The 19,508-nt window shown below is 53.5% G+C and overlaps 1 protein-coding gene across 2 annotated transcripts in view; it reads left to right on the top strand.

The window, feature by feature from the left end:
- Acox3 (acyl-CoA oxidase 3, pristanoyl) overlaps positions 1–18,881 on the top strand; it is a 33,268-nt gene extending 14,387 nt beyond the window's left edge. For both annotated transcript variants that reach the window (XM_075943804.1, XM_075943805.1), the window contains exons 8-18: positions 2,444–2,540; positions 4,399–4,581; positions 6,010–6,132; positions 7,460–7,580; positions 9,460–9,582; positions 10,108–10,221; positions 11,702–11,817; positions 12,981–13,155; positions 13,745–13,812; positions 14,446–14,532; positions 17,030–18,881. In XM_075943804.1, the coding sequence (XP_075799919.1) occupies positions 2,444–2,540; positions 4,399–4,581; positions 6,010–6,132; positions 7,460–7,580; positions 9,460–9,582; positions 10,108–10,221; positions 11,702–11,817; positions 12,981–13,155; positions 13,745–13,812; positions 14,446–14,532; positions 17,030–17,149 (1,327 nt within the window). In that variant the 3' untranslated portion in view covers positions 17,150–18,881. The remainder of the gene's footprint in view (positions 1–2,443; positions 2,541–4,398; positions 4,582–6,009; positions 6,133–7,459; positions 7,581–9,459; positions 9,583–10,107; positions 10,222–11,701; positions 11,818–12,980; positions 13,156–13,744; positions 13,813–14,445; positions 14,533–17,029) is intronic.
- Positions 18,882–19,508: the final 627 nt, after the last annotated feature.

Raw genomic sequence — 19,508 nt, 5'->3', positions numbered from 1 at the left:
TCTCTCTCTCTCTCTCTCTCTCTCTCTCTCTCTCTCTCTCTCTCTTTTAAAGTGTAGTGCTGCTTTCTTTTCTCTCTCTCTCTCTCTCTCTCTCTCTCTCTCTCTCTCTCTCTCAAATTGTAGTGCTGCTTTTAAACTGGGGTCCATTTCTAAGTGAACTTTTGTCCTTTTGTGAGATTCCCCGAAGGCGTCAGGACTACCTAGGAATCCAGAGCAGCGTTAGCTGCATGGAGCACTTTCAATCAAGCCTTCTAAAGACAAGGGTCTTTCCAGGAGACACCGAGCCCAACCCCAAGGTGCCCACGGTAGTTATCATAATGAGGCCGGGCCTTTGGGCCTGGGGAGTCCTCCCTGAAGAGGCTGAGGAGCCCTGGATTAGGATCTGCTCCAGGTGGGGCTGCACTGGTCTTCTCAAGGGGGACCCCAGAGAAGGAAGTTGCTGGAATTTTCAGCAGGACACCCAGGGCGGAGGTTATATGACATACACACTCTCTACACCCTTCCAGCACGCCTGCCACACCCATCCCACATACCCCGTGTTATATGCGTGTCCTGCGTTACGTACTTACGACACTCTTGCTAGCCCCCACTCATCTTTCCCTGTAACACTGGCCTTAGGTCACAAAGGTGTCCCGTGTCGCCGTCCTGCTGTTCTCTTACACTCACACACACACTAAGCCTCCGCGGCCCCCATCTGTATGCCCCCCCACCTGCTTGACCTTCCCATCCCCCATGTCGCACACCCATCCCATATCACACATACATGCACGTGAGTGCCTTGTGCCCCACACTCCTGTGTCACACTGTCGCACTCTGCTGCACACGTATCCCCTGCCCTCCGGAGACCCACCAGCTGGACCCCTTTGACCATTTCTGTGGATAGAAAAGTGACCCAAAGAGCACGCGTGAGGTTTTCCGACACTAGAGTGGGAACTTCATAAGCACCAGTGTGTCAGACTCGTTCTACCTCTGTGGCAGAAAAGGGGGAAGATTTTCCACTCCTTAAAAAGTGCGTTCCGTTGACAACATTGGACTTGAAAAGCATTCCTTGGCTTTCACGTAAACAGATGGAGCACCTCGGGCTTGGCTCTCAGGCTGGGTTTTCTTAAAAATGGGGCATTGTGTGCGGCCTGCAGGCTGGGCACAGGCCAGGTGGCTGCCAGACACAGCGCGCTCTGTTAGCTGGGTGCACTGTATCTAGGTCTGTCACCCAAGGGCTCTTCTTAGCTCTGTCCTGTGGGTACTGGGAAGGGCTGCTGTGTCTTCCTGGGACATGGTCTTTGGAGCTCCTTCACCTTGGAGGATTCCCTCCTACCCCAGCACCTCTGTTCCTTTTCACTAAGTTCCTGGTAGGGACCAGGTACTGTAGACTTGTAGAAAAACATAACCGCTCCGAGAATCTGCTGCAGGAAACCGGCTCAGTGGGGAACAGGGACAACCGAGTAATCACTCTGAATAGGACTACCCGTTGGTGTCCTGGAGATGAGGGGTCTGCCTTGTGATCTTTGCAGAATGGGCAGGAAATCGTGTTGACTTCCTAGAGGAGATGGCAGCTTGCTTCCCTCAGAGGAAGACCCATGGTTCTCAGGGAAGAGATGGGGAAGGCCACAGGTCAGCGGGGATCTGGGTCAGGTAGAGCTGTAGCAAGCATGGTAGTCTTGAGCAGGGTGTGTCCTTTTTGAAATACTTTGTTTTTGCCTGCTGTTCAGTGAGGGCAACTCAGGTGGAGGGAGGCTGCCTCCAGCCAGGGGCTAAAGTAGGTCAGATGCGGGCGAGGAGCCCCAGGCTGCCTCCCGTCATGGCAGATGGTTGCTGGTGACCGATGAGGTCCTCTGTGTTTGCAGAGCATCTCAGCCACCAGACTCGCTGCTATAGGAACCACTGAGGTTTTTAAGTGTGTTTTATTTTGCAGTTGACATAGATTTGTAGCTTTCCACAAACTTCTTCCTTAAACCACTGCAAAATGTCTTGGGTTGTCAGTGCCCGGTGTCCCTAGCAACGCCTGGTGGACCCTCTTCCTAGCTGCTCAGGGGAAGCAGACCACTGTTCCCAATCAGTGGACGGGGCTGTAGGCTCTTCGGCTTCATTTAGCATTTTTAACCACCGTGTGCTGGTTTTATCCCTCTGTACTGGGAATTCTGAATTGAGGTTGAAGTCTGGGGTGCAGCGATGTCAGTCCCCCTGTCAGGTGTGTGTCCGCTGCTGTGCACCAGTGGGTAGTGGGCGTGGAGCTTCTCTTTTCCAGTGACGTGGGAGCACCTCCATCCCAGGGAATAAAGATTTCAGCCGTGATGGTCCACACATGGTCCCATTACACATGCACCTTGTCTGTGGGGGTGATGTTACCTTCAGCTGCTCTTAGGGAGAGGAGGAAAGCCCAGGAAGCATGTGACATGCTCTTGTGGGACTTGCATGATGTAAGCCCACCTTTCTCCCTGCACAGATTTGCCATGTTCCACAAAGTTCGGATTCCTCGCCAGAACCTCCTGGACCGGACTGGGAATGTCACCCCCGAGGGCACCTACAGCACCCCCTTTAAGGTACCAGTGGGCTGTTGGTATCTGTGGACAGAATTTCTCGAGTGTCTGTCCCTGTGTGTTGGAGATCACCCCAGGAGAAGCTGGCCCAAGGTACCTCACACACCAGCCAGTCTTTGTTGAGTTTGGTGCCCTCAACAGAGAAGGAGCTTAGCCAAAGTGTTGGTGGGTAGGGGTGGCCGGAATCTGGCAGCATTTTCTGGCTATACCTAGATATCCATGTCTTCTTGGGTAGGGGACTGCTCTCCCAGATCATATAGATGTCTTGGTTACCATTGCTGTGATTAAACACCATGGCCAAGGTAACTTATTAAAGAGTGTTTAATTTGGAACATGTGGTTTCAAAGGGTTAGAGTCTGGGGGCCAAGCAAAGGCATGGCAGCAGGAACAGCTGAGAGCTTACATCTTGGTTCACAAGAAAGGGAGAGACACACCAGGAATGGTGTGAGTGTTTTGAAACCCAGAGCCTGCCCCCTCAGTGTGACACACCTCTTCCAACAGGACCATCCTTCCCAAACAGTTCCACGGACAGTATTCAAACAAATGAGCCTATGGGGCCATTTTCACTAATAGCAGCTAGGAGGGTCACTTGAAAAGCTGTGTATATCTGGGATAACCAGATGTGGTGAAAACCGAGAATGGTCAGATTGTATGGATCGAGATGAGCCATGGGGCATCCCACAGCACAGCTCTGGGGAGTAGTGAGCACACAGTCAGGCGGCTGACCCTGAGAACAGAACTCCAGGAGGAGATGTCCCGGGGGTACTCCCAGGAAGGACATTCCTCAGACAACTCTCACCCTTCGTCTGGTGGAAAAGCAAGAATGAATACAGAAAAGTTACTGGAGAGAAATTAACCTTGTGAGCTAAGAAGCCACATAAGGCACAGAATAATATGAAAACAACCAATTAAAATTTACCATGATGTGAAAGACCTGGAAGAAAGAAGGCAGTGGGAGGTTCTGGTAAGGTGAGTGGCCTGCCTACCACAGTAGGGCTCAGAGAGGTGACAAGTGTCCCCAGCTGGAGAGAGAAAGGCTGCTGAAAGAGGAAGATAAGGAAAAGCTGTCTACTGACACCAGGGGAAAATGGGATCATTAGAGAGAAGGTGCAGAAATCATGCTGCCAGGCACAGGTGAGCAGTTGCCACCGTTCCCTCTGCTCCTCGGGGTGCCACTGAATTTGAACTTTTGTTTTGTTTTGTTTTCTCTGTGACGTTCCTGGAGTGGCCATCCTGGAACTCACTCTGTAGACGAGGGCTGTCTGGAACTCGGAGATCTGCTTGCCTCTGCCTCAGTCTCACACATGCTAGGATTAAAGGCCTGCGCCACCATCGCCTAGCAAATTTTAAACATTTTTAGTGCTAACAAAACTGTTTTCTCTACATGAGGTTGTGACAGATGTTCCCTGTTGGGAAACTGTCCTATCCACAATACACTGTTTTGTAAGAAGGACCCAAGCAGTAACCCCAGAGCGGCAGCAGGGGACAGGGGGCAAGGACATCAGGCTGTCCCACAGTACCACCAAGGGACCTGAGCTCCTGCCAAACAGTGACGAGCAGGACAGCTGTGCTGTTGACAGTGAGGCTGGAACACTGGGCCCCCCAGGAGCCATTGCATCAGCAGAGTGCCTGGTGGATGTGGAGCCCCATGCTGGGCCAACGTGCATTCTGATGCCCATGCAGGAAAACGCAGGCCCTCAGGTGGACAGTTCACAGCTCAGTCACAGTGCTCCTCTCCTCAGAGCTCCCTCCCTGGGCAAGTTGGGAGCCCTCTCCTCTTTGGGGTACACCTTCGTCTTTGGGACATTCTCGGAGGCTGCACCATGTCTGGCTGACATTAGACACTGCTTTTCTTCCCCAGGATGGCCGGCGACGTTTCAGAGCATCCTTGGGCCCCCTGTCCTCAGGACGCATCGCCATTATTGGCTTCTCTGTGACCAACCTGAAACTGGCAGTGACCATAGCGCTCCGATTCTCAGCCACACGGTGTCAGTTCGGACCCACAGATGAGGAAGAAATCCCCGTCCTTGATTATCCACTGCAGGTACTGGCCACCTGAATCATCCCCTGCTTTCTGCTCTTCTTGGCCTCAGGGACTGCCCTAAGAATAGGACAGTGGGCAAGATTGCACCTGCCAGGCACCAGAGCCGTGGGGTGGCTTTTAGTTAAAAAAGCATATGTATGCTCAAAAGGATGGGCAGAGGAGAGCCAAGGTCTATGGTGGCAGGTACAAGTCTGCCCAATGAACAGATGAGATACCCTGCTTGGGCAGGCGATGCTGTTCTGGGTCTGGCTACATTCTTTGACTCATCTGTCCCATCCCTAAGAAATGGCCTCGAGGAAGTCATTTCTGGGAGCAGCAGGTGAGCTTTAAACACTCTGGCATTAAAGCAATAGAAGTGGTACCCAGCCTTGCATCCTCTGAGGCAGCAATGGGGCAAGGCACAGAGACCATGAGTGGGAAGGGGTGCATCACAGCTACCTGTGATCCCCACTGCATGTCCTGCTTAGGTGCCCTTTGTAGGCAGAGGGGCAGTCATAGCCTCACTTTATGGGGTCAAGGGTCAGGTAGGTGACCTGGCTGCTAAATCTGGCTTAGGTCTGGTGCCAAGAGCTGCATTAAATAGGTGTTGACTGACAGTCTGGGGAAATGAGACAGAATTGCCCGTTCTCTTCGCTTTCCTCTTACATTGGTAACGGGCTGTTTGGGAAGTGACTATTAAAAATAAAAAGTTCCTCCATGCCTGGGTGGCTCATGTACCCTACTGTGCCGGCGTCCTTGTACCCATTGCAATGACGTATTGACTACTCTGGGAAGCCCAGCAGCTAAGGAGCTCTGACCCAGGTCCTTGCTGGTGCTGCCACTTCCTGGAACTGCAAAATGCTGTAGCGCTGTCACATGGAAACAGCTGGCTCACTGACACTTTGCACACATGGGTCAGCCATGACGGTAGCTCACTGGGTCCTTTTAGGCTCCACCTGTCCCCTCTAATCCATTCATCCCATCCATTGTCTGTCCGGCAGTGGGTGTGTGCTGTGTGTGTCGGGTGCTGGTGTCGAGTCTTCATCCCAGCGTGACTGATCACCTTTCATGGGTTCAAGGGGTATGGGGCCGGGACTGAAGAGAAGGCTTGGTGGTTTAAAGCACTTGCTGCTTTTCCAGAGGACCTGGGTTTGATTCTCAGCACCCATATGGTGGCTCACAACCATCTGTAACTGGGGAATCTGATACCTTTTGATGATCTTCATGGGCATCAGGTGCACATGAGGTGCACCTGTGTAGGACACGCAGGCAAAGCATTGGCACACAGAAAATAAGCGTAAAACTTGGTGCCCGTCTTGGGCTGAACTGGCACCAGCAATGGGTTTCTTTCATTTCTAAGGAAGCTGACTCCGGGTTCCCAGGGCCAGTGGTAGGCTGGCTGACTGGGCCAACCCCTCTGAGTACCTGCCATGTGTCTGTTTCCCTCAGCAATGGCGCCTACTCCCATACCTGGCAGCTGCCTTTGCCTTGGACCTCTTCTTAAAGACAATCTTCTCATACCTGATGGAGCTACAGAAAGACCTGCTCAAGGGAGAATACGGTGCCAAGCAGGTAAGGCATCTGGTTTGCCGTTGCCGAGGTTGGGCAGCCTCGTTTCAGAACTGGGGCCAAACAAAAGCAGCTGGCTGTGCAAACAGAGCCTGTGTGAGTTCCTTCAGCTGCCCTACCAGCTTGGGGTTTAGCTTGCCCAGTGACTTGCAGTTGGGGCTCCATCCATCACCCCGTTTCTTAGAGATGGGTGCTGGCAGAGCAGAACTCACAAGCTTCTTTTGAGAGCAGAGTGGTTTTCACACTCTGCATCACTGCCCTCAGAGGACGACTCGGCTCTTGTCTTTTCATAAACAACTGTACGGAGGTCTGAATCTACTCTCTGAGCTGACAGACCAGGATTTGTGCCAGAAGTGAGCATGCAACCCCACTGGGTCAGCTGCTCTGCACTGGGAAGTCCATTGCCGGCTTCTCTGTTGGCAGCCTATGGGTTGGTGTTTGGCCCTTCCTTGTGCTGCCCCCTGAGTGAAAATCAGATGTGAATCAAAAGACGTGGGTCTCAGAGCAGATTAGAAGCTGCAGACTGTGGGTACCTACTTTATCCTGAACAGCCTGTCAGGAGCGGCATTGGGATGCTCAGCACAGACCCGGAGTGAGAGCTTGGGGCATTGCCCAGACTGGTATGGGTCCCTGGAAGGGAGCAGGCCATGGAGGGGTGCTGCTGGCACGAAGGGGCCAATCGTGTTCTCCTAGTGAGTCTGAACCTGCCTGTTGACACTGTTCTCCTATCTGTTTTCCTTCTGAGTAAACCCATCCATGCACAGTGGCAACTGAAACTGTCCATAGCTGAGACGGACACCTCTGAGCAAATGGATCATTTTGTGTAGCGGGCATTGCACTCAGTGAAGAAGAAATGAGGATGTGTGTGAAGGAGATTGAGTTTCAGGAAGGAAGGCCCAGGAGTGTCTGGCTGCCAGGCCATCACCAAACATCTGCGTGACCGCGGTCCTAGGCCTCCCTCTCCTCAGACGGCCACACTGCTTGCGCAGTGTTGTGCTCATCTCTGCCCCTGATTGGTGGCCCTCTCTGCAGATGGTCATGTTCAGTATGCATCCATTAGCTTTGTAGGTGCTGTGTCTAATAGGCATGCTCCAGCGGTCTGTAGTGGATCCGCTGCCCTTGAGATGTTTTTCCATACACAGCTGCCGTGGGCTTGTTTACCTGCCGTGAACCTGTGCAATGGAGCCCATGTTGCCTGTGCTCTCCAGTGCTCCCTAACCCCTCTCGTCACAGCTGGGTTTCCTTTCTTTGACACTAGTGTTGAAGCTAGGGCCTGACTGGCATTGCCAGAGTCTATCTTCACCTCTCCTCACCAGGTTCTCTCCCACAGGCAGAACTTGGACGTGAGATCCACGTACTATCATCGGCTGGCAAGCCCCTAGCCTCGTGGACAGCCCAACGGGGGATCCAGGAGTGTCGTGAGGCATGTGGGGGACACGGCTATCTGGCCAGTAAGTTTGGGTTAGTTTGGGGCAGCTTTTCATCCTCCCTCCCATAGGCTGCTAGGTCAGGGTTCCACAGAGTGTAGTCTGTTTTTCTGGTAAGATGTTTCTGGAATACAGCTATACCCACTCATATGCACCCTTACTCTCACAGCCACATCCACTCATACACCTTCTCTGGCTGTTTCCACACTGTGGTGGCAGTGCCAAGTCCTCATGACAGAGATCTGAAACACTTACTTCCTGGTCTATCACAGTGCAAGTCCACCAAGCCCTGCCCTAGCCGGATCCCACTTTTTGATGCTTCATGCTTCCTGGTCACAATTGGAGATGGTAAGGAAGTATGAAACGTGTGATCCCAGCATGCAGCTGTGTGGAATTAGCAGGTCTTTTTCAGTGCGACATTTGGCTGATAACTCGGTAGGGAACCAGCCTGGTTTAATGTAGTTCTGAAACCCGGCAAGTTGAGCCTTACTGATGCCGAGGTTCACATCATGCAAGCAGCTAGTACATGGCTGCGGGTGAACCACCAGCTGGCCCAGTCAGAGCCTGGTGTAGTCTCCATGGTAACTGGACGGGTTACCCTCACTGTGTCTTAGCTTTCTTATTAGAAGATGGTGGACTTATACACACAGCCTATAGGTTCTTTCAATGAGTCAGGGCATATAAATGGTTAGAGGACCTGACCTATAGCACTGTGATATACAGCCCCAACTTTACTGTATCAGAGGCGTGGCCCCCTAATACTTCCCTACTGTTAATTTAGCATGGTTACTCTGACCTCCACGCTCAGCCACTGACGTCACATCAGCAATGACTGACAGTGGCTGCTCATGGACAGCCACTGCTGCTGCCGACTGCGCAGACCTGCCAACCCTTCAGTGGCCCGAGAGCTGACGCAGGCTGCCGTGGAGCTGGCGATGCCCCTGTGATACTTTGGATCCCGTGTTCCTGCTAGCCTGTCCCTGCAGCTCAGCATGCTCTGGTCTAGCCTACACTCCCACCCCCACCCCCACACACACCGTCTCTCCCTGTCCCCAGCTCGTAATGGCCACGTCTCAGTTATTTGTGATTATGTTTTTATCTTTCCTGCAGTCCTTAGTAGGGCTTTTATTTGTTTCTATAACTCACAAAAGCACATAAATAGTTTAGCTTTGTTCTGGTTTTAAATAAATAAGGAAATTACTTCTCAAAGGACTATAGATGCAGACGTGATTGACTCATGGCTCATGACTTAGCAGTCAGGATGCAGGGACCAGAGTCAACAGGAACGGAAAGAGCCATATCAGGGTTACATGTCAACTGTCTGGAGGTCTCCCCCAGGCATTTACCTGGTGGGTCAGTTAGAGCATGGAGGGGCTGGGCTGGTCCTCTATCTTCCTTAAAGGGAATGTGTTCCACCAGAGAGGAAGGGCTGAGAGTTTGGTTCTGGACAACTTGCCTCAGGCAGACCCTGGGCAAAGCACATCTCATGAAGTGCACGTAGGCTCTGACTGTTCACATAGCAAGAGAAGGCGTGAGAGTGGGAGCAATCTTAGGTTGGAAGTTGGCTTTTTAAGGCTTCATTTAGCTATAGAAGAGTAGCCCCATGTCCTGTCTCTGGAGTGGTCCCCACACTCTGGAGAAGCTCTGCTAGGCCATTCCTCAGGTAATATCAACAGTCAGGAAGGTGACAGTCCTAGGTCCTCACAGCCTCCAGCCATGTGTTGTGTATTCTTCTGCCATCCCACAGCCTTCCTGGAGATGACTTTTATTCCCTGAGGATGGGGAACAACTGGGGCAAAGCCAGCAGATGTGGACCAAGGGGCAGGGAGGCGAGTACTTCCTGCCCCTGGCTGGGTGGGCCTGTGGGGGGGGCTCTTAAGTGGCACCGTGGCATTTTTTGCAGTAAATAGGCTCGGTGACCTCAGAAACGACAATGATCCAAACTGCACCTATGAAGGTGACAACAACGTCCTGCTACAGCAAACCAGCAACTACCTGCTCAGCATCCTGGAGCACAAGCTTCAAGGTAGGCACCTCTGTGGGAGGCTGAGCTCAGCGGGGTACTGTACTCTCTCAGACTCTGGGAATTGCAAGCTTGGGTCAGGCTGTGTCCTTGGGTCAGACATGGTGGCACAGTCCAAGTCTGAGTACTTAGGCCAGTGAGGAACAGCTCAAGTTGGAGGCAAGACATTGTCTCATTGGGTGGTGGTGGCGCTTGCCTTCAACACTTGGGAGGCAGAGTTCAAGGATCTCTGTGAGTTCAAGGCCAGCCTGGTCCTCAGAGCGAGTTCCAGGACAGCCAGTGCTACACAGAGAAACCTTGTCTCCCCAAACCAAAACCCCCAAAAAAGACACATCTCAAAAATAAAAGGCTAAAGCAAAGGTAGACCATCTTCGGGGTGAATAAAGGCATCACCTGGTGGCACAGGCGCTTCCGAGCAGACAGAGTAGAGGCACCTAGCCAGAGGTGGCTGAGCTAGCTGCCAGGCTCTGGTGGGGCAGGGGGCTTCTTCTATGTCTTTCTCCTAAGTCACAGAAGTGTGTACCCTAGGTGGAGCTCCATATACAAGCCCTCTCAAGATAGTGGACTTTCTGGAAGCCTATCCTGAAATCTTGGGCCAGAAGTTCACGGGCTCCAGCAAAGCTGACTGGTTGGACTCAGCAGGTACTAACATTCTCCGCTCCATTGCCCCTCTCTTCCTGTCATCGCCCCAGGAATGCACCTGGCCACAGGGAGGGACAGTGGTGCTTACGCTGGTGTGACCACTGGTGGGCGCAGGTGCTTTTCTGGCTTGCAGTCTTTCCTTGGTTTTCTTGGAAAGGTCTGTGCGACACCCACCTTTCCTGCTACCCATCACTTGGTCCTTTGGAGGAACTGGGGAGCAGTGAGCCACATGAGCCAGATGGGCAGTATCCCAGCCTTGGCTGTGACCTCCAGAAGTTGACTCCAGGGTTTTGATGTGCTAAGGGCAACATTAAGGTTCAAGGATGACCATCCTTGAAGCCTGGATCTTGTTCTGGGGCTGTCCGGGTACTGAGAGGACCAGGCATCTATTGTCTCACGGTGTAAAAGTAGACAGCCAAAATCAAGTGGTCCTTCCTCGCCTCTCCCTGATCCTGGGAGCTCCAGGCACCCTTGGTTTGTAACTGTGACACTCTACTCTCTGCCTCTGTTGGTGCAGGATATCCTTTGTCTCTGCATAAGGACCCCTGGTTATTGGAGTTGAGGCCTGCCCTAACCCAGGGTGGCCTCGCTCTGTTAGCCACGAGATTATCACAGCCAGATACTCTATGCATCATTTTCCTGGGAACAGGCTCTGTGACACCAGAGGAAATGGGCCCACACCTGGTGTGGCCAGACCCCCTGTTTCCTTCCCAGGAGCTCTGAGCCATAACCAGCTGCCTAGAAGAGATTCCCTTGCTCCCTGGTCCCTGAAATCTGCAGGTCCTTTGAACCAGGTGCCTGGGCATTTTTACCGTGGGGTGTGGAGAGCGTGGACGCCGCCATGTGGTCAGAACCTATTTCCCATCCAAGGCTGTGTGTCCTCACTCACCAGTGCCCTTTGTCCTGAGTACTGTGGGAAGTCAGCTCAGGTATGGCAGGAAGGATGAACCCCCTTCCGCCTCTCTGCCGTTTGGCTGAAGTTGCTGCCAGGTCCCGGAAACCCACCCTGGACCTCCCCTCTGTAACTGCCTTTCTGCTGCCAGTGGGAGCATGCCAGACTGAGGCTTTGGCAGGGCAAGGGCCAACCTACTGCTCTCTGGCTGGCCAGTGGATGAGGATGGGAATACAGGTGCTCGCCCTCTCAGCCCTGTCCATCCTTGGCAACTGGGCACTCTGATGCCCATGCAGACCTCAGTGCCCCTGAAAGAGCAGCCACTGTGTCTTGGCTGGCTGAGTGGCCCTGTGATCTGTATGTATGGTGGTGTGGAAATGCTGTCAGACACACCCACCCTGTCAACTCCACCTGGTAAAGGGCCTCTGGCAGCTGCCCTCAGTGACTGGGTTTTCCTGTCTGCAAAACCGCCCACCCTCTATTGGCCTCACGAAGACCACTGGGCACACATGGCCAGCAGTGCAGTCTGCCCTGGGGTGACAGGCGTGGTGACCGATGCTCCCACTTGTTTCTGTGTCCCCTCTGCAGCCCCCCTGGCAGCGTACCACTGGCTTGTCTGCTACCTGCTCCATGGGAGTCATCAGAAGTTCTCTCAAGAGAAAAAGTCTACAGGCAGTGACTTTGAAGCAAGAAACAACAGTCAGGTAGGTTTGCGTCACCGTTTGCGTCTCCAGCTGCTCTGGCGTGAGAAGTCAGTGTCCCCCCGCCCGTGCACTCTGTAAAGGTGGCGGCCTTGCTGCCCGTGGGAGAAAGGAAGGCTGCTGCATTTTACAGGGCCATGTGGTGGCTGCTGGAAGCCAGAACAGCAACAGCCGGAGTGGAGGGTGGGGTGGAAGAACTTGGGCCCACAGTAAGTGTCCTTCATGGGGTAGCACCTCAAAAGCCCTCCCCTCACTCCTTCCCTCACCCCTCCCCGCCCCTCTGCTTAGCACTTCGTCATCACCTTCAGTTGGGGAGGGCCGCATTATCTCCTGCTCTCTGGCCGCCTGGCTCGGTGTCCCCCACCCCCCAGAAGCAGCCTGTGCTTGGGGTCATAGTCAAGCAGCACCTGTGTGGGTTGAAATCCTCTGTGGATTTAAAAGGTCTGGTGAGGCAGTGCACTGGGGGCAGGAAAAGCTGTGCTGACAGTCATGAGCAATTGGTTATCAGAGAAGGCCGCCCAAGGGGTCTTTGGTGGCTAGTCTCCCTAAGGAGGTGATCAGTCTGTGACTAGAGAGGGGATCCCATAGGGCCTGGGTCTGCTCGCCAATCTCACAGGCAGTATAGGAACAGGGGGACTGCGCTTCAGAAACCCCGGAGAACAGTGCAACATTAGCCCTGTCCAGTACAACCTGTGCCCCTCCACCCTCCCTAGTCACCCAGGAGGACAGGTCCTATGCCCTGGAACCACTTGCTGGCACCACAGTTCTATAGTGACAGCCTGTTGGGCCTCTGTTCTCTTGAGAGCTAAGCATGGGGCCAAGTAAAAGTGGGCTGTCTTGGAGTATGTAAATGTTACAGCCTTCCCTTCGTAGGGCTTAGCTTCACTTGGAGAGGTGTGTGTGTGTGTGTGTGTGTGTATGCGCGCGCGCGCGTGCGTGCGTGCGTGTGTGCGTGCTTACACGTGTGTGCACATGTGTGCACACACACACCATGCTGTGTCTCCGTGCTGCTTGGCTTCGCAGTACTGACCTATGATGCGTGTTCAGACGTGGACTTCAGTCTGCAGTTCTGTGTAGTTCCTCCTCAGACGAGATCCAGCTGTACAGCTGTAGTGACGCCTACCTCCAGCACACACCAGGACACCAGGTCCCTTTTCTGTTTGCAGGTGTACTACTGCCAGCCCCTGGCCCTGGTCTTCCTGGAATTCGTCGTGGTACAGCAATTCCACGATCACACGCACAGCTCCAGCGTGCCTCTGTCTCTGCAGCCTGTGCTCAGGCGGCTCAGCATGCTCTATGGCCTGTGGTCCCTGAGCCAGCACACGGCCCTGCTCTACCAAGGTGAGACTGGAACTTAGACCTCAGCCGAGACAGCCTAGTGACTAGGTACCTTCCTCTTCAGTGAGAAGCATCCTAGAAGTAGCTCCTGTCACCCGCACATTCCCAGTTACACAGACCACTGCTGAGATTCCACAGGAAGGCTGCTGTGGGCTTGAGGTGGCACCAAGCAGCAGGGTCTCCTACTTTGACCCCTGGTGGCTTCAGAGGCCTGTGTGCCCCATGTCCCCTCTTGGATGCCAGCTCCTCACAGCTACCTGAAGTGCGTCTGGGCACCTGTGTAGTCTGAGGCCGACACCTGCCTACCTGTGTACTCTTTGTTCCTCCCGTGGTGGCATTATGCCAGCCCCAAGCCTCAGGGCCTTGCCGCCCTCACGGCTTCTTAGCCAGGACTGACACATGCCCAGGGACAAGGAACCTCAGAACTGGCCCTGAGCCAGCACGTTTCTGCAGAGACATCACAGTAGGCTGGTCAGTGCTGTGATACCCTGACACCTCTGTCCCGAGGGCCTAATGACGCTGAGTGGGAAAGCCACTTCTGATGTGCTGTGGTCACAGGGCTGAGGGGTGTGTGACAAGGTTGTGCTTGCAGGTGGCTACCTTGCTGGTGAACAAGCAGGACGAGCAATGCAGGATGCCATCTTGGCCCTGTGCATGCAGGTGAGTCCCGTCACCTTTGTCTGTCCACACTGCGCAGCCCCCACCGTTATCCTGAGCTGTCTGCCCACCCTCTCCCATCACCTACACGTTAACTTAAACTTCAGTGTGCTTGGCAGGAGTTATCTGGAAAAAAAATGTTTGCATTTCCAGAAAATCCTTGGGCGTCTCCGTAGCAGATTGCTCTGTGGGGCTTAATAATCATCTGGGTGAGGAAGCAGGGGTCACGGAACCTCAGCTGCAGGCGTGATAGCTTTCACAGGAGCTCAGGAGCACTTTCTGTCCTTGTGGCTTCTGGACTTCCTTTCCTGCGTCAGAATAGCAGTTGTCAGCTTGGCCATAGGCTGGGGATGAGCCTCAGGGGATGCACTAACAAGCTGTACTCGTCACCTCTGCCAGCTGCGCAGCCCCGCTGCAAGAGCAAATGCTGGCTGTCTTGAGTGGATGGCGACACGGTAGAAAAATGCAAACACACACCCAGGGAGTCCACAACCCAGACCGGTGAGGCCTCAGTGCTCTGTGCGCCTGCTCAGGTTTCCAGGGCTCTGTAGCAACCGGCTGCGTGCTTCTGTTACTCCACTGTTGCCCTGGAGACTGTAGAGCGTCGCCAAGTGGACAAACTTTGTTTCCCAACAGCTGAAAGACGATGCGGTGGCTCTGGTGGACGTGATCGCCCCTCCTGACTTTATTCTGAGCTCCCCAATTGGCAAAGCTGATGGTGAGGTAAGGGGAGTGACCCCTGTCGCTGCTGAGGCTTGACCAGAGTCTGAGGGTCCTAAGGTAGTGAACAGTCTTGGGTGCCTCCCTGGAAGTTGTCTCTCACAGGGGGCTTCCTGGGGACAAGAGAAATCAGGTGGTGTCACAGCCCTTTGTCACTCCAGCTCTGAAGTCTTGGGTACCTATGCCTGCTGGCCCTTTACCCTAGGAACAAGGAAGCTTCACTGTTGCCCTGAGGTGACATATAGTCCTCTGTGAAGACCGAGATCCCAGCCTCCTCACCCTCCCTGCCTGCTCTCCACATAGGCCCTGCAGCGCAGTCACAGACACCATTAACCACCCTGGCCCTGACCCCTCAGGTCAGACATGACCCCATCTGCTTTCTCTGCTGTAAAGCCTTGAGCATCTTCAGATTCTCCCCCTAGCCTTCCCTCCATCCCCAGCTGACTACCCAACCGTGGGGGCCTCTGCCCCTCTGTGCCTGCCCGTACAGCCCCACACTCCTCATTTAACTTCCTCATGCCTACTTGCTACCAAATTTTAGAATGGTTTCTTTAGAAGCAGTTAGTGGGCTTGGGCCTCTGTCCACAGGGCCATCCCATCTGCCAGCAGCCAGGCACCCAAGATGCAACTGGACTCTCCCGCCCCTGCTGCACCCTCCTGCCCTGCCGTGCTTACCTCTGTTGCTTCTCTCCTGTCATTTTACACTGCGCTGTTCTGACCTCCAGCCCCAGCCCCATTCTGCCCTCTGTTCTAGTACATGGGGTGGTTCCCATCACAAGACCCTCACACGGGCTGCACCCCTGTCTGGAGTACCCTTCTGTTCACTCAGCCTGCCCTGAGCCCTGCCATCTCTGTCTCCCTCACACAAACACCCATTCTTCTGCCAGGGGCCCTGACAGCTCAGAAGTAGCTTCCTGTGTGACACCCTAGCACAAGGTGATGCCTGTGTAGGGAAACACTGGCAGCCTGGCATTTCACAGTACCTTACTACCTGTGGGGTTATGCCCCTGTTACTCTGGCAGCATGACTTTGCAAGGTGTCCCAGCCCTGTGCTTGAGGTCTGATGGCAGTGAACTCTGGGGTGCTTTTATCTTCCCCACCCCAGGACCACGGTGGCCTTCTGTGAATGGAGAGCAATAGCAAGGGCATGAAGCCTGCTGTCTGCAAGCAGCACTAGACTCAGGGCTTCACAAGCCCATGAGGGGCCCGCCCCAGAAGTCTGAACCCCAAGATTGGCGCACTCAAACTGCGTATACATTGGGGTGGGCATCCAGGAAGACAATATGAGCCGTGGCTGGGCAAAGAGTTCCCAGGTGCATCAGGAGCGTCTGCAGGCAGGGCCGATGGCCAACTGTGTGATCACATTTTTGTAAGAGCCCAAGGTGCAGAGAAGCCCACCAGGTGGCCCACGCACAGCAGAGCCAGTCTCGGGCAGAGGTCTGGGCCCTGGTGTTAGAATTGATGGACCAAGGACTTTGGGTATGGAGAGAGCACCGGGGAGTGAGGCTTGCCTCACTTGGACTCCCCACCCCTAAGCTGCCAGGCCTCCCAGGCATCTGCCAACAGGACCTGCATTGTAGACACTGCATGCAGAGGCCTGTCGCCTGCAGAAGGAACTGCGGCACCTGGCCTCTGATCAGGAACTGCTGGAGGTAGAGAGGAGCCGTCCCTAGATGGAGAGGGACTTCTGGCTCTGAGTGCCGCAGCTCAGCCCATGGCTCCTGGTAGGGTGACTAACTGCACATACTCCCCAGCGTAAGAAAGGGGTGCTCTGACCCACTCTCTCAGGGAGATGTGTCTTCCTGTGTGCAAACTCAGCTGGGGATCTGAGAGAGCACAGTGCTCAGCATTGTGAATTGTGGCCAAGTCCCCCTTCCATGGGGGAGCAGGCCAGGTCTGCAGTGCAGGAGGGCAGCTGTGTGCCATGGGTCCCTCTGAACCATTTGCTCTATTGTGGCTTTGCCCTAGCTGACTCCGCCCTAGGTGTCCATGTCTGCTGCAGGCGTAGGATCTGGCTAGGTCTGTACCTTCCTCCTAGATAGCACCCACCCTGCCTATTTTCCACTGAGGAACTGTGGCTAAGAACAGCTAAGACTCTAGTGGGGCCACTGGGGACCCAGTTTCCTGGCTTGCGCATTCCGAGGGCAGCTGGAGATAGGTCTCAGAGAAGGCAGGTCATGTCCTGGCAAACGTGGGAGGTGAGGGTAGGGGTCGGGGCAAGGAACCTGTGTGGATTGGGGTGGTCACTGTAGACAGCATTCCCAGGGAGGAAAATCTCACAAGGGGATGGTTCCCGTCAGAAATGCTTTTATGACACTTTATAATTAAATTTCCTTAATTACTTCCTACTAAAACATAAAAGGCTTATATAAATTAAACATGCATCTTCTTAGCATTTCCTAAAAAGTGATCATGGGGAATTTCCTGTTCCCACAAACTGGAGGCTCCCACGCTGGCCACTTATCCTCGGCTAGTGAAGGCCCTTTGCTTCTGCCTACAGCTGTATAAAAACCTGTGGACAGCCATCCTGCAGCAGGAGGGGATCCTGGAGCGTGCCACCTGGTGGCCTGAGTTCCCTACCAACAAACCCTTGACCATCAGACCGAAGTCCCAGCTGTAGCTGTGGTGGGAGAGGCAGCCACAGCAGAAACAGCTGATCCAGAGGCCTGAACCCAGGAGACACCAAGATACCCATGCCGGAAAAACACGCACATCGTACCTTTTCCGTGATCCTAGTCAGCCTGCCGTAAGCATCCTCAAATGGGGAAAGGTCGTGTTGCATGTGCAGGGTCAGGGAGTTTGCATAACGTGTCTCCCTGAGGGCCTTAGGACTTCAACAGAGGATTTTATCCATGCTCTCTTGGGATATAATAGGAAGGTAAAGTCAGGGCTCACAATGAAGGCTTCTGCTCAGGTGAACTTTGGGGTCCATGAAAGATTTTTGCAAAGCTCTCTTCTCTATTCTGCCTTCTGATTCCTTAGCGCTCCTGTGCTGTGGCCATGACTCTCTCTACTTGCCACTTATGGCTTTATACCATGGACATAATTTGAAGATTTTTTTTTGGGGGGGGGAAATGCCACTTCTTTTGGTGGCACCAGCATCTCCACTGAGGAAGTGCATGGTGGTAGGGACATCTAACCTACTCACCGTGACATCCCCACTGTGTCAGTGACTGGTTGGCTGTGGCTTCAGTCCTTTTATTTCTAAAACATATGCCCAGTGCCATCCGTCCCCACCAAGTGTCCCTCAGCAAATCCACACAGCATGCCCCTGCTACACTGGCTACAGCCAGACCTTTGTGCTTCCAAAAGGTACGGGGGGTGTGCTGCCATCCTTACCATCTGAGGAAGGATCCTGTAACCTTGGCCTTCCTGATGGGCTGTTCTGTGCCCCAGGTGCTTGCCAAGCCCAAGAGCCTCTTCACCACCTTGCTCTTGGTCAACTCCCCCACCCTGGCTCAGCTGCCTTCCAGAGTTCTGCTCCAACCCAATGGCATGGGTGGGATCTGGGGACCACCAACTGGAGACCCTGTGGAACCAGAGGGCCATGTGTTCACAGATGATCCCCTCCACCTGGATCTGTGGCTTTTCCCAACAATGAAGACCAAGTCTTAGGTCTTCCTAGGTCTTGCCAGCTCTTGGGGTTTGTGCCCTCCCATTCTGCCACACAATGGCCATCTCAGCCACCTGTTTGTCTGACCATATTTTTGTGTGGGAGCTTGGTTTACTCTCCTGTCTGATTGGAGACTGACCAGCATGTCACAGAAGTGACCAACATCAGTAAAGTGTTGGCTCAAGATAAGTCACATGGTTCCTGGGGTCAGACAGTCAGACTGCAGAGCTTCCATTGATGGCTCCAGTGCCTACAGATTTCAAATGATATAAAAATGTATCAGCAGCTATGGCTTCTGGGGGAGGAGAGTCAGTGTTCTTTTAAGAGTGGCGTGGGTTGACCATACTCTGGCACATGCTCACACATCCAAGAGCTTATGTGTGGGCACAAAGTGGGCTTGATGGATTTTTAAAAAACGTGTGTGTGTGTTTTCATATGCACCTATTGGGTATGTCTTTGTCCCTGGGTAGAGACTGGCTCTCTGGACACCCAGAATCTGATGGCTGTCCTGTTAGCTTGCAGGCATCACAAGACTTGTAGGGATGAAGCCTGTACCCCTATTCTCTGCCCGTATGCGTGCACTCCACTCCTCAGGCCCGAGGGTGAGGCTGGTGGCATGTGAAACAGGCATGTGGCCAGGGGTCATATTAAGACAGACTTGTAAAGGTCCCTTAAAAACAAAACGCTTGTAAACAGCAGTAAAAACTTGAATAATTGGCAATAAAGTGTTGAAATTGCAGCCCTGCTTTCTCCTGTTGTGTCTCTGGCTGTGAAGCAAGTGCCCATCGCTGGGCGCTGTTGGGCAACAGCAGAGTTCAAAGAAGAAAACAAGTGTTTCTGGTGACCTCACACCTTCTCCTCATTTGTGACGATCACAAGGCACAGAGCCTGTTCACTGTGTTTTTTGGCTCCTACCAGGTTCCCTCTACCCAGGAGAAGTTGGAACAGTGGGAGTGGCCTGCCTTGTGTGGTCCTCTTGCCTCTCCCAAGGATTTCCAGCATCACTGGGTGTCATGTTAGCACGCAGCCTATTGGATGCTTTTCTTCACATATTGGGGGCTTCTTTTCCCACTTGAAAGGATGGTGTGGCTGTTTCTCCCATCAACCCACATGGACCTCCAAGGTTATCAGCCTCTTCCTGAGAGACTTGAGTCTAGAGGCTTGCACTCTGATCTCACTGTGACTGACACATATGGACCTGCTATGTCCTGCATGTGGCTAGCTCTGGCTAACTCTCAGAAAGAAAGGGGTTGCTGTTGGATTTTGGATACTGAGTTGCTATACAAGAGCAGAGACAGGATGAGCAGCGGCCAGCTGTGCCTACTAGCTGTGCAGCAGTCTCACTTAAGGAAAGGCACCTTGTTGC

The sequence above is a fragment of the Microtus pennsylvanicus genome, chromosome 12 (genome assembly GCF_037038515.1).
Source record: "Microtus pennsylvanicus isolate mMicPen1 chromosome 12, mMicPen1.hap1, whole genome shotgun sequence".
In the NCBI taxonomy this organism is placed as follows: domain Eukaryota; kingdom Metazoa; phylum Chordata; class Mammalia; order Rodentia; family Cricetidae; genus Microtus; species Microtus pennsylvanicus.
Note: the sequence above shows the minus strand (reverse complement) of the source record. Positions and strands in the feature narration are given on the sequence as shown.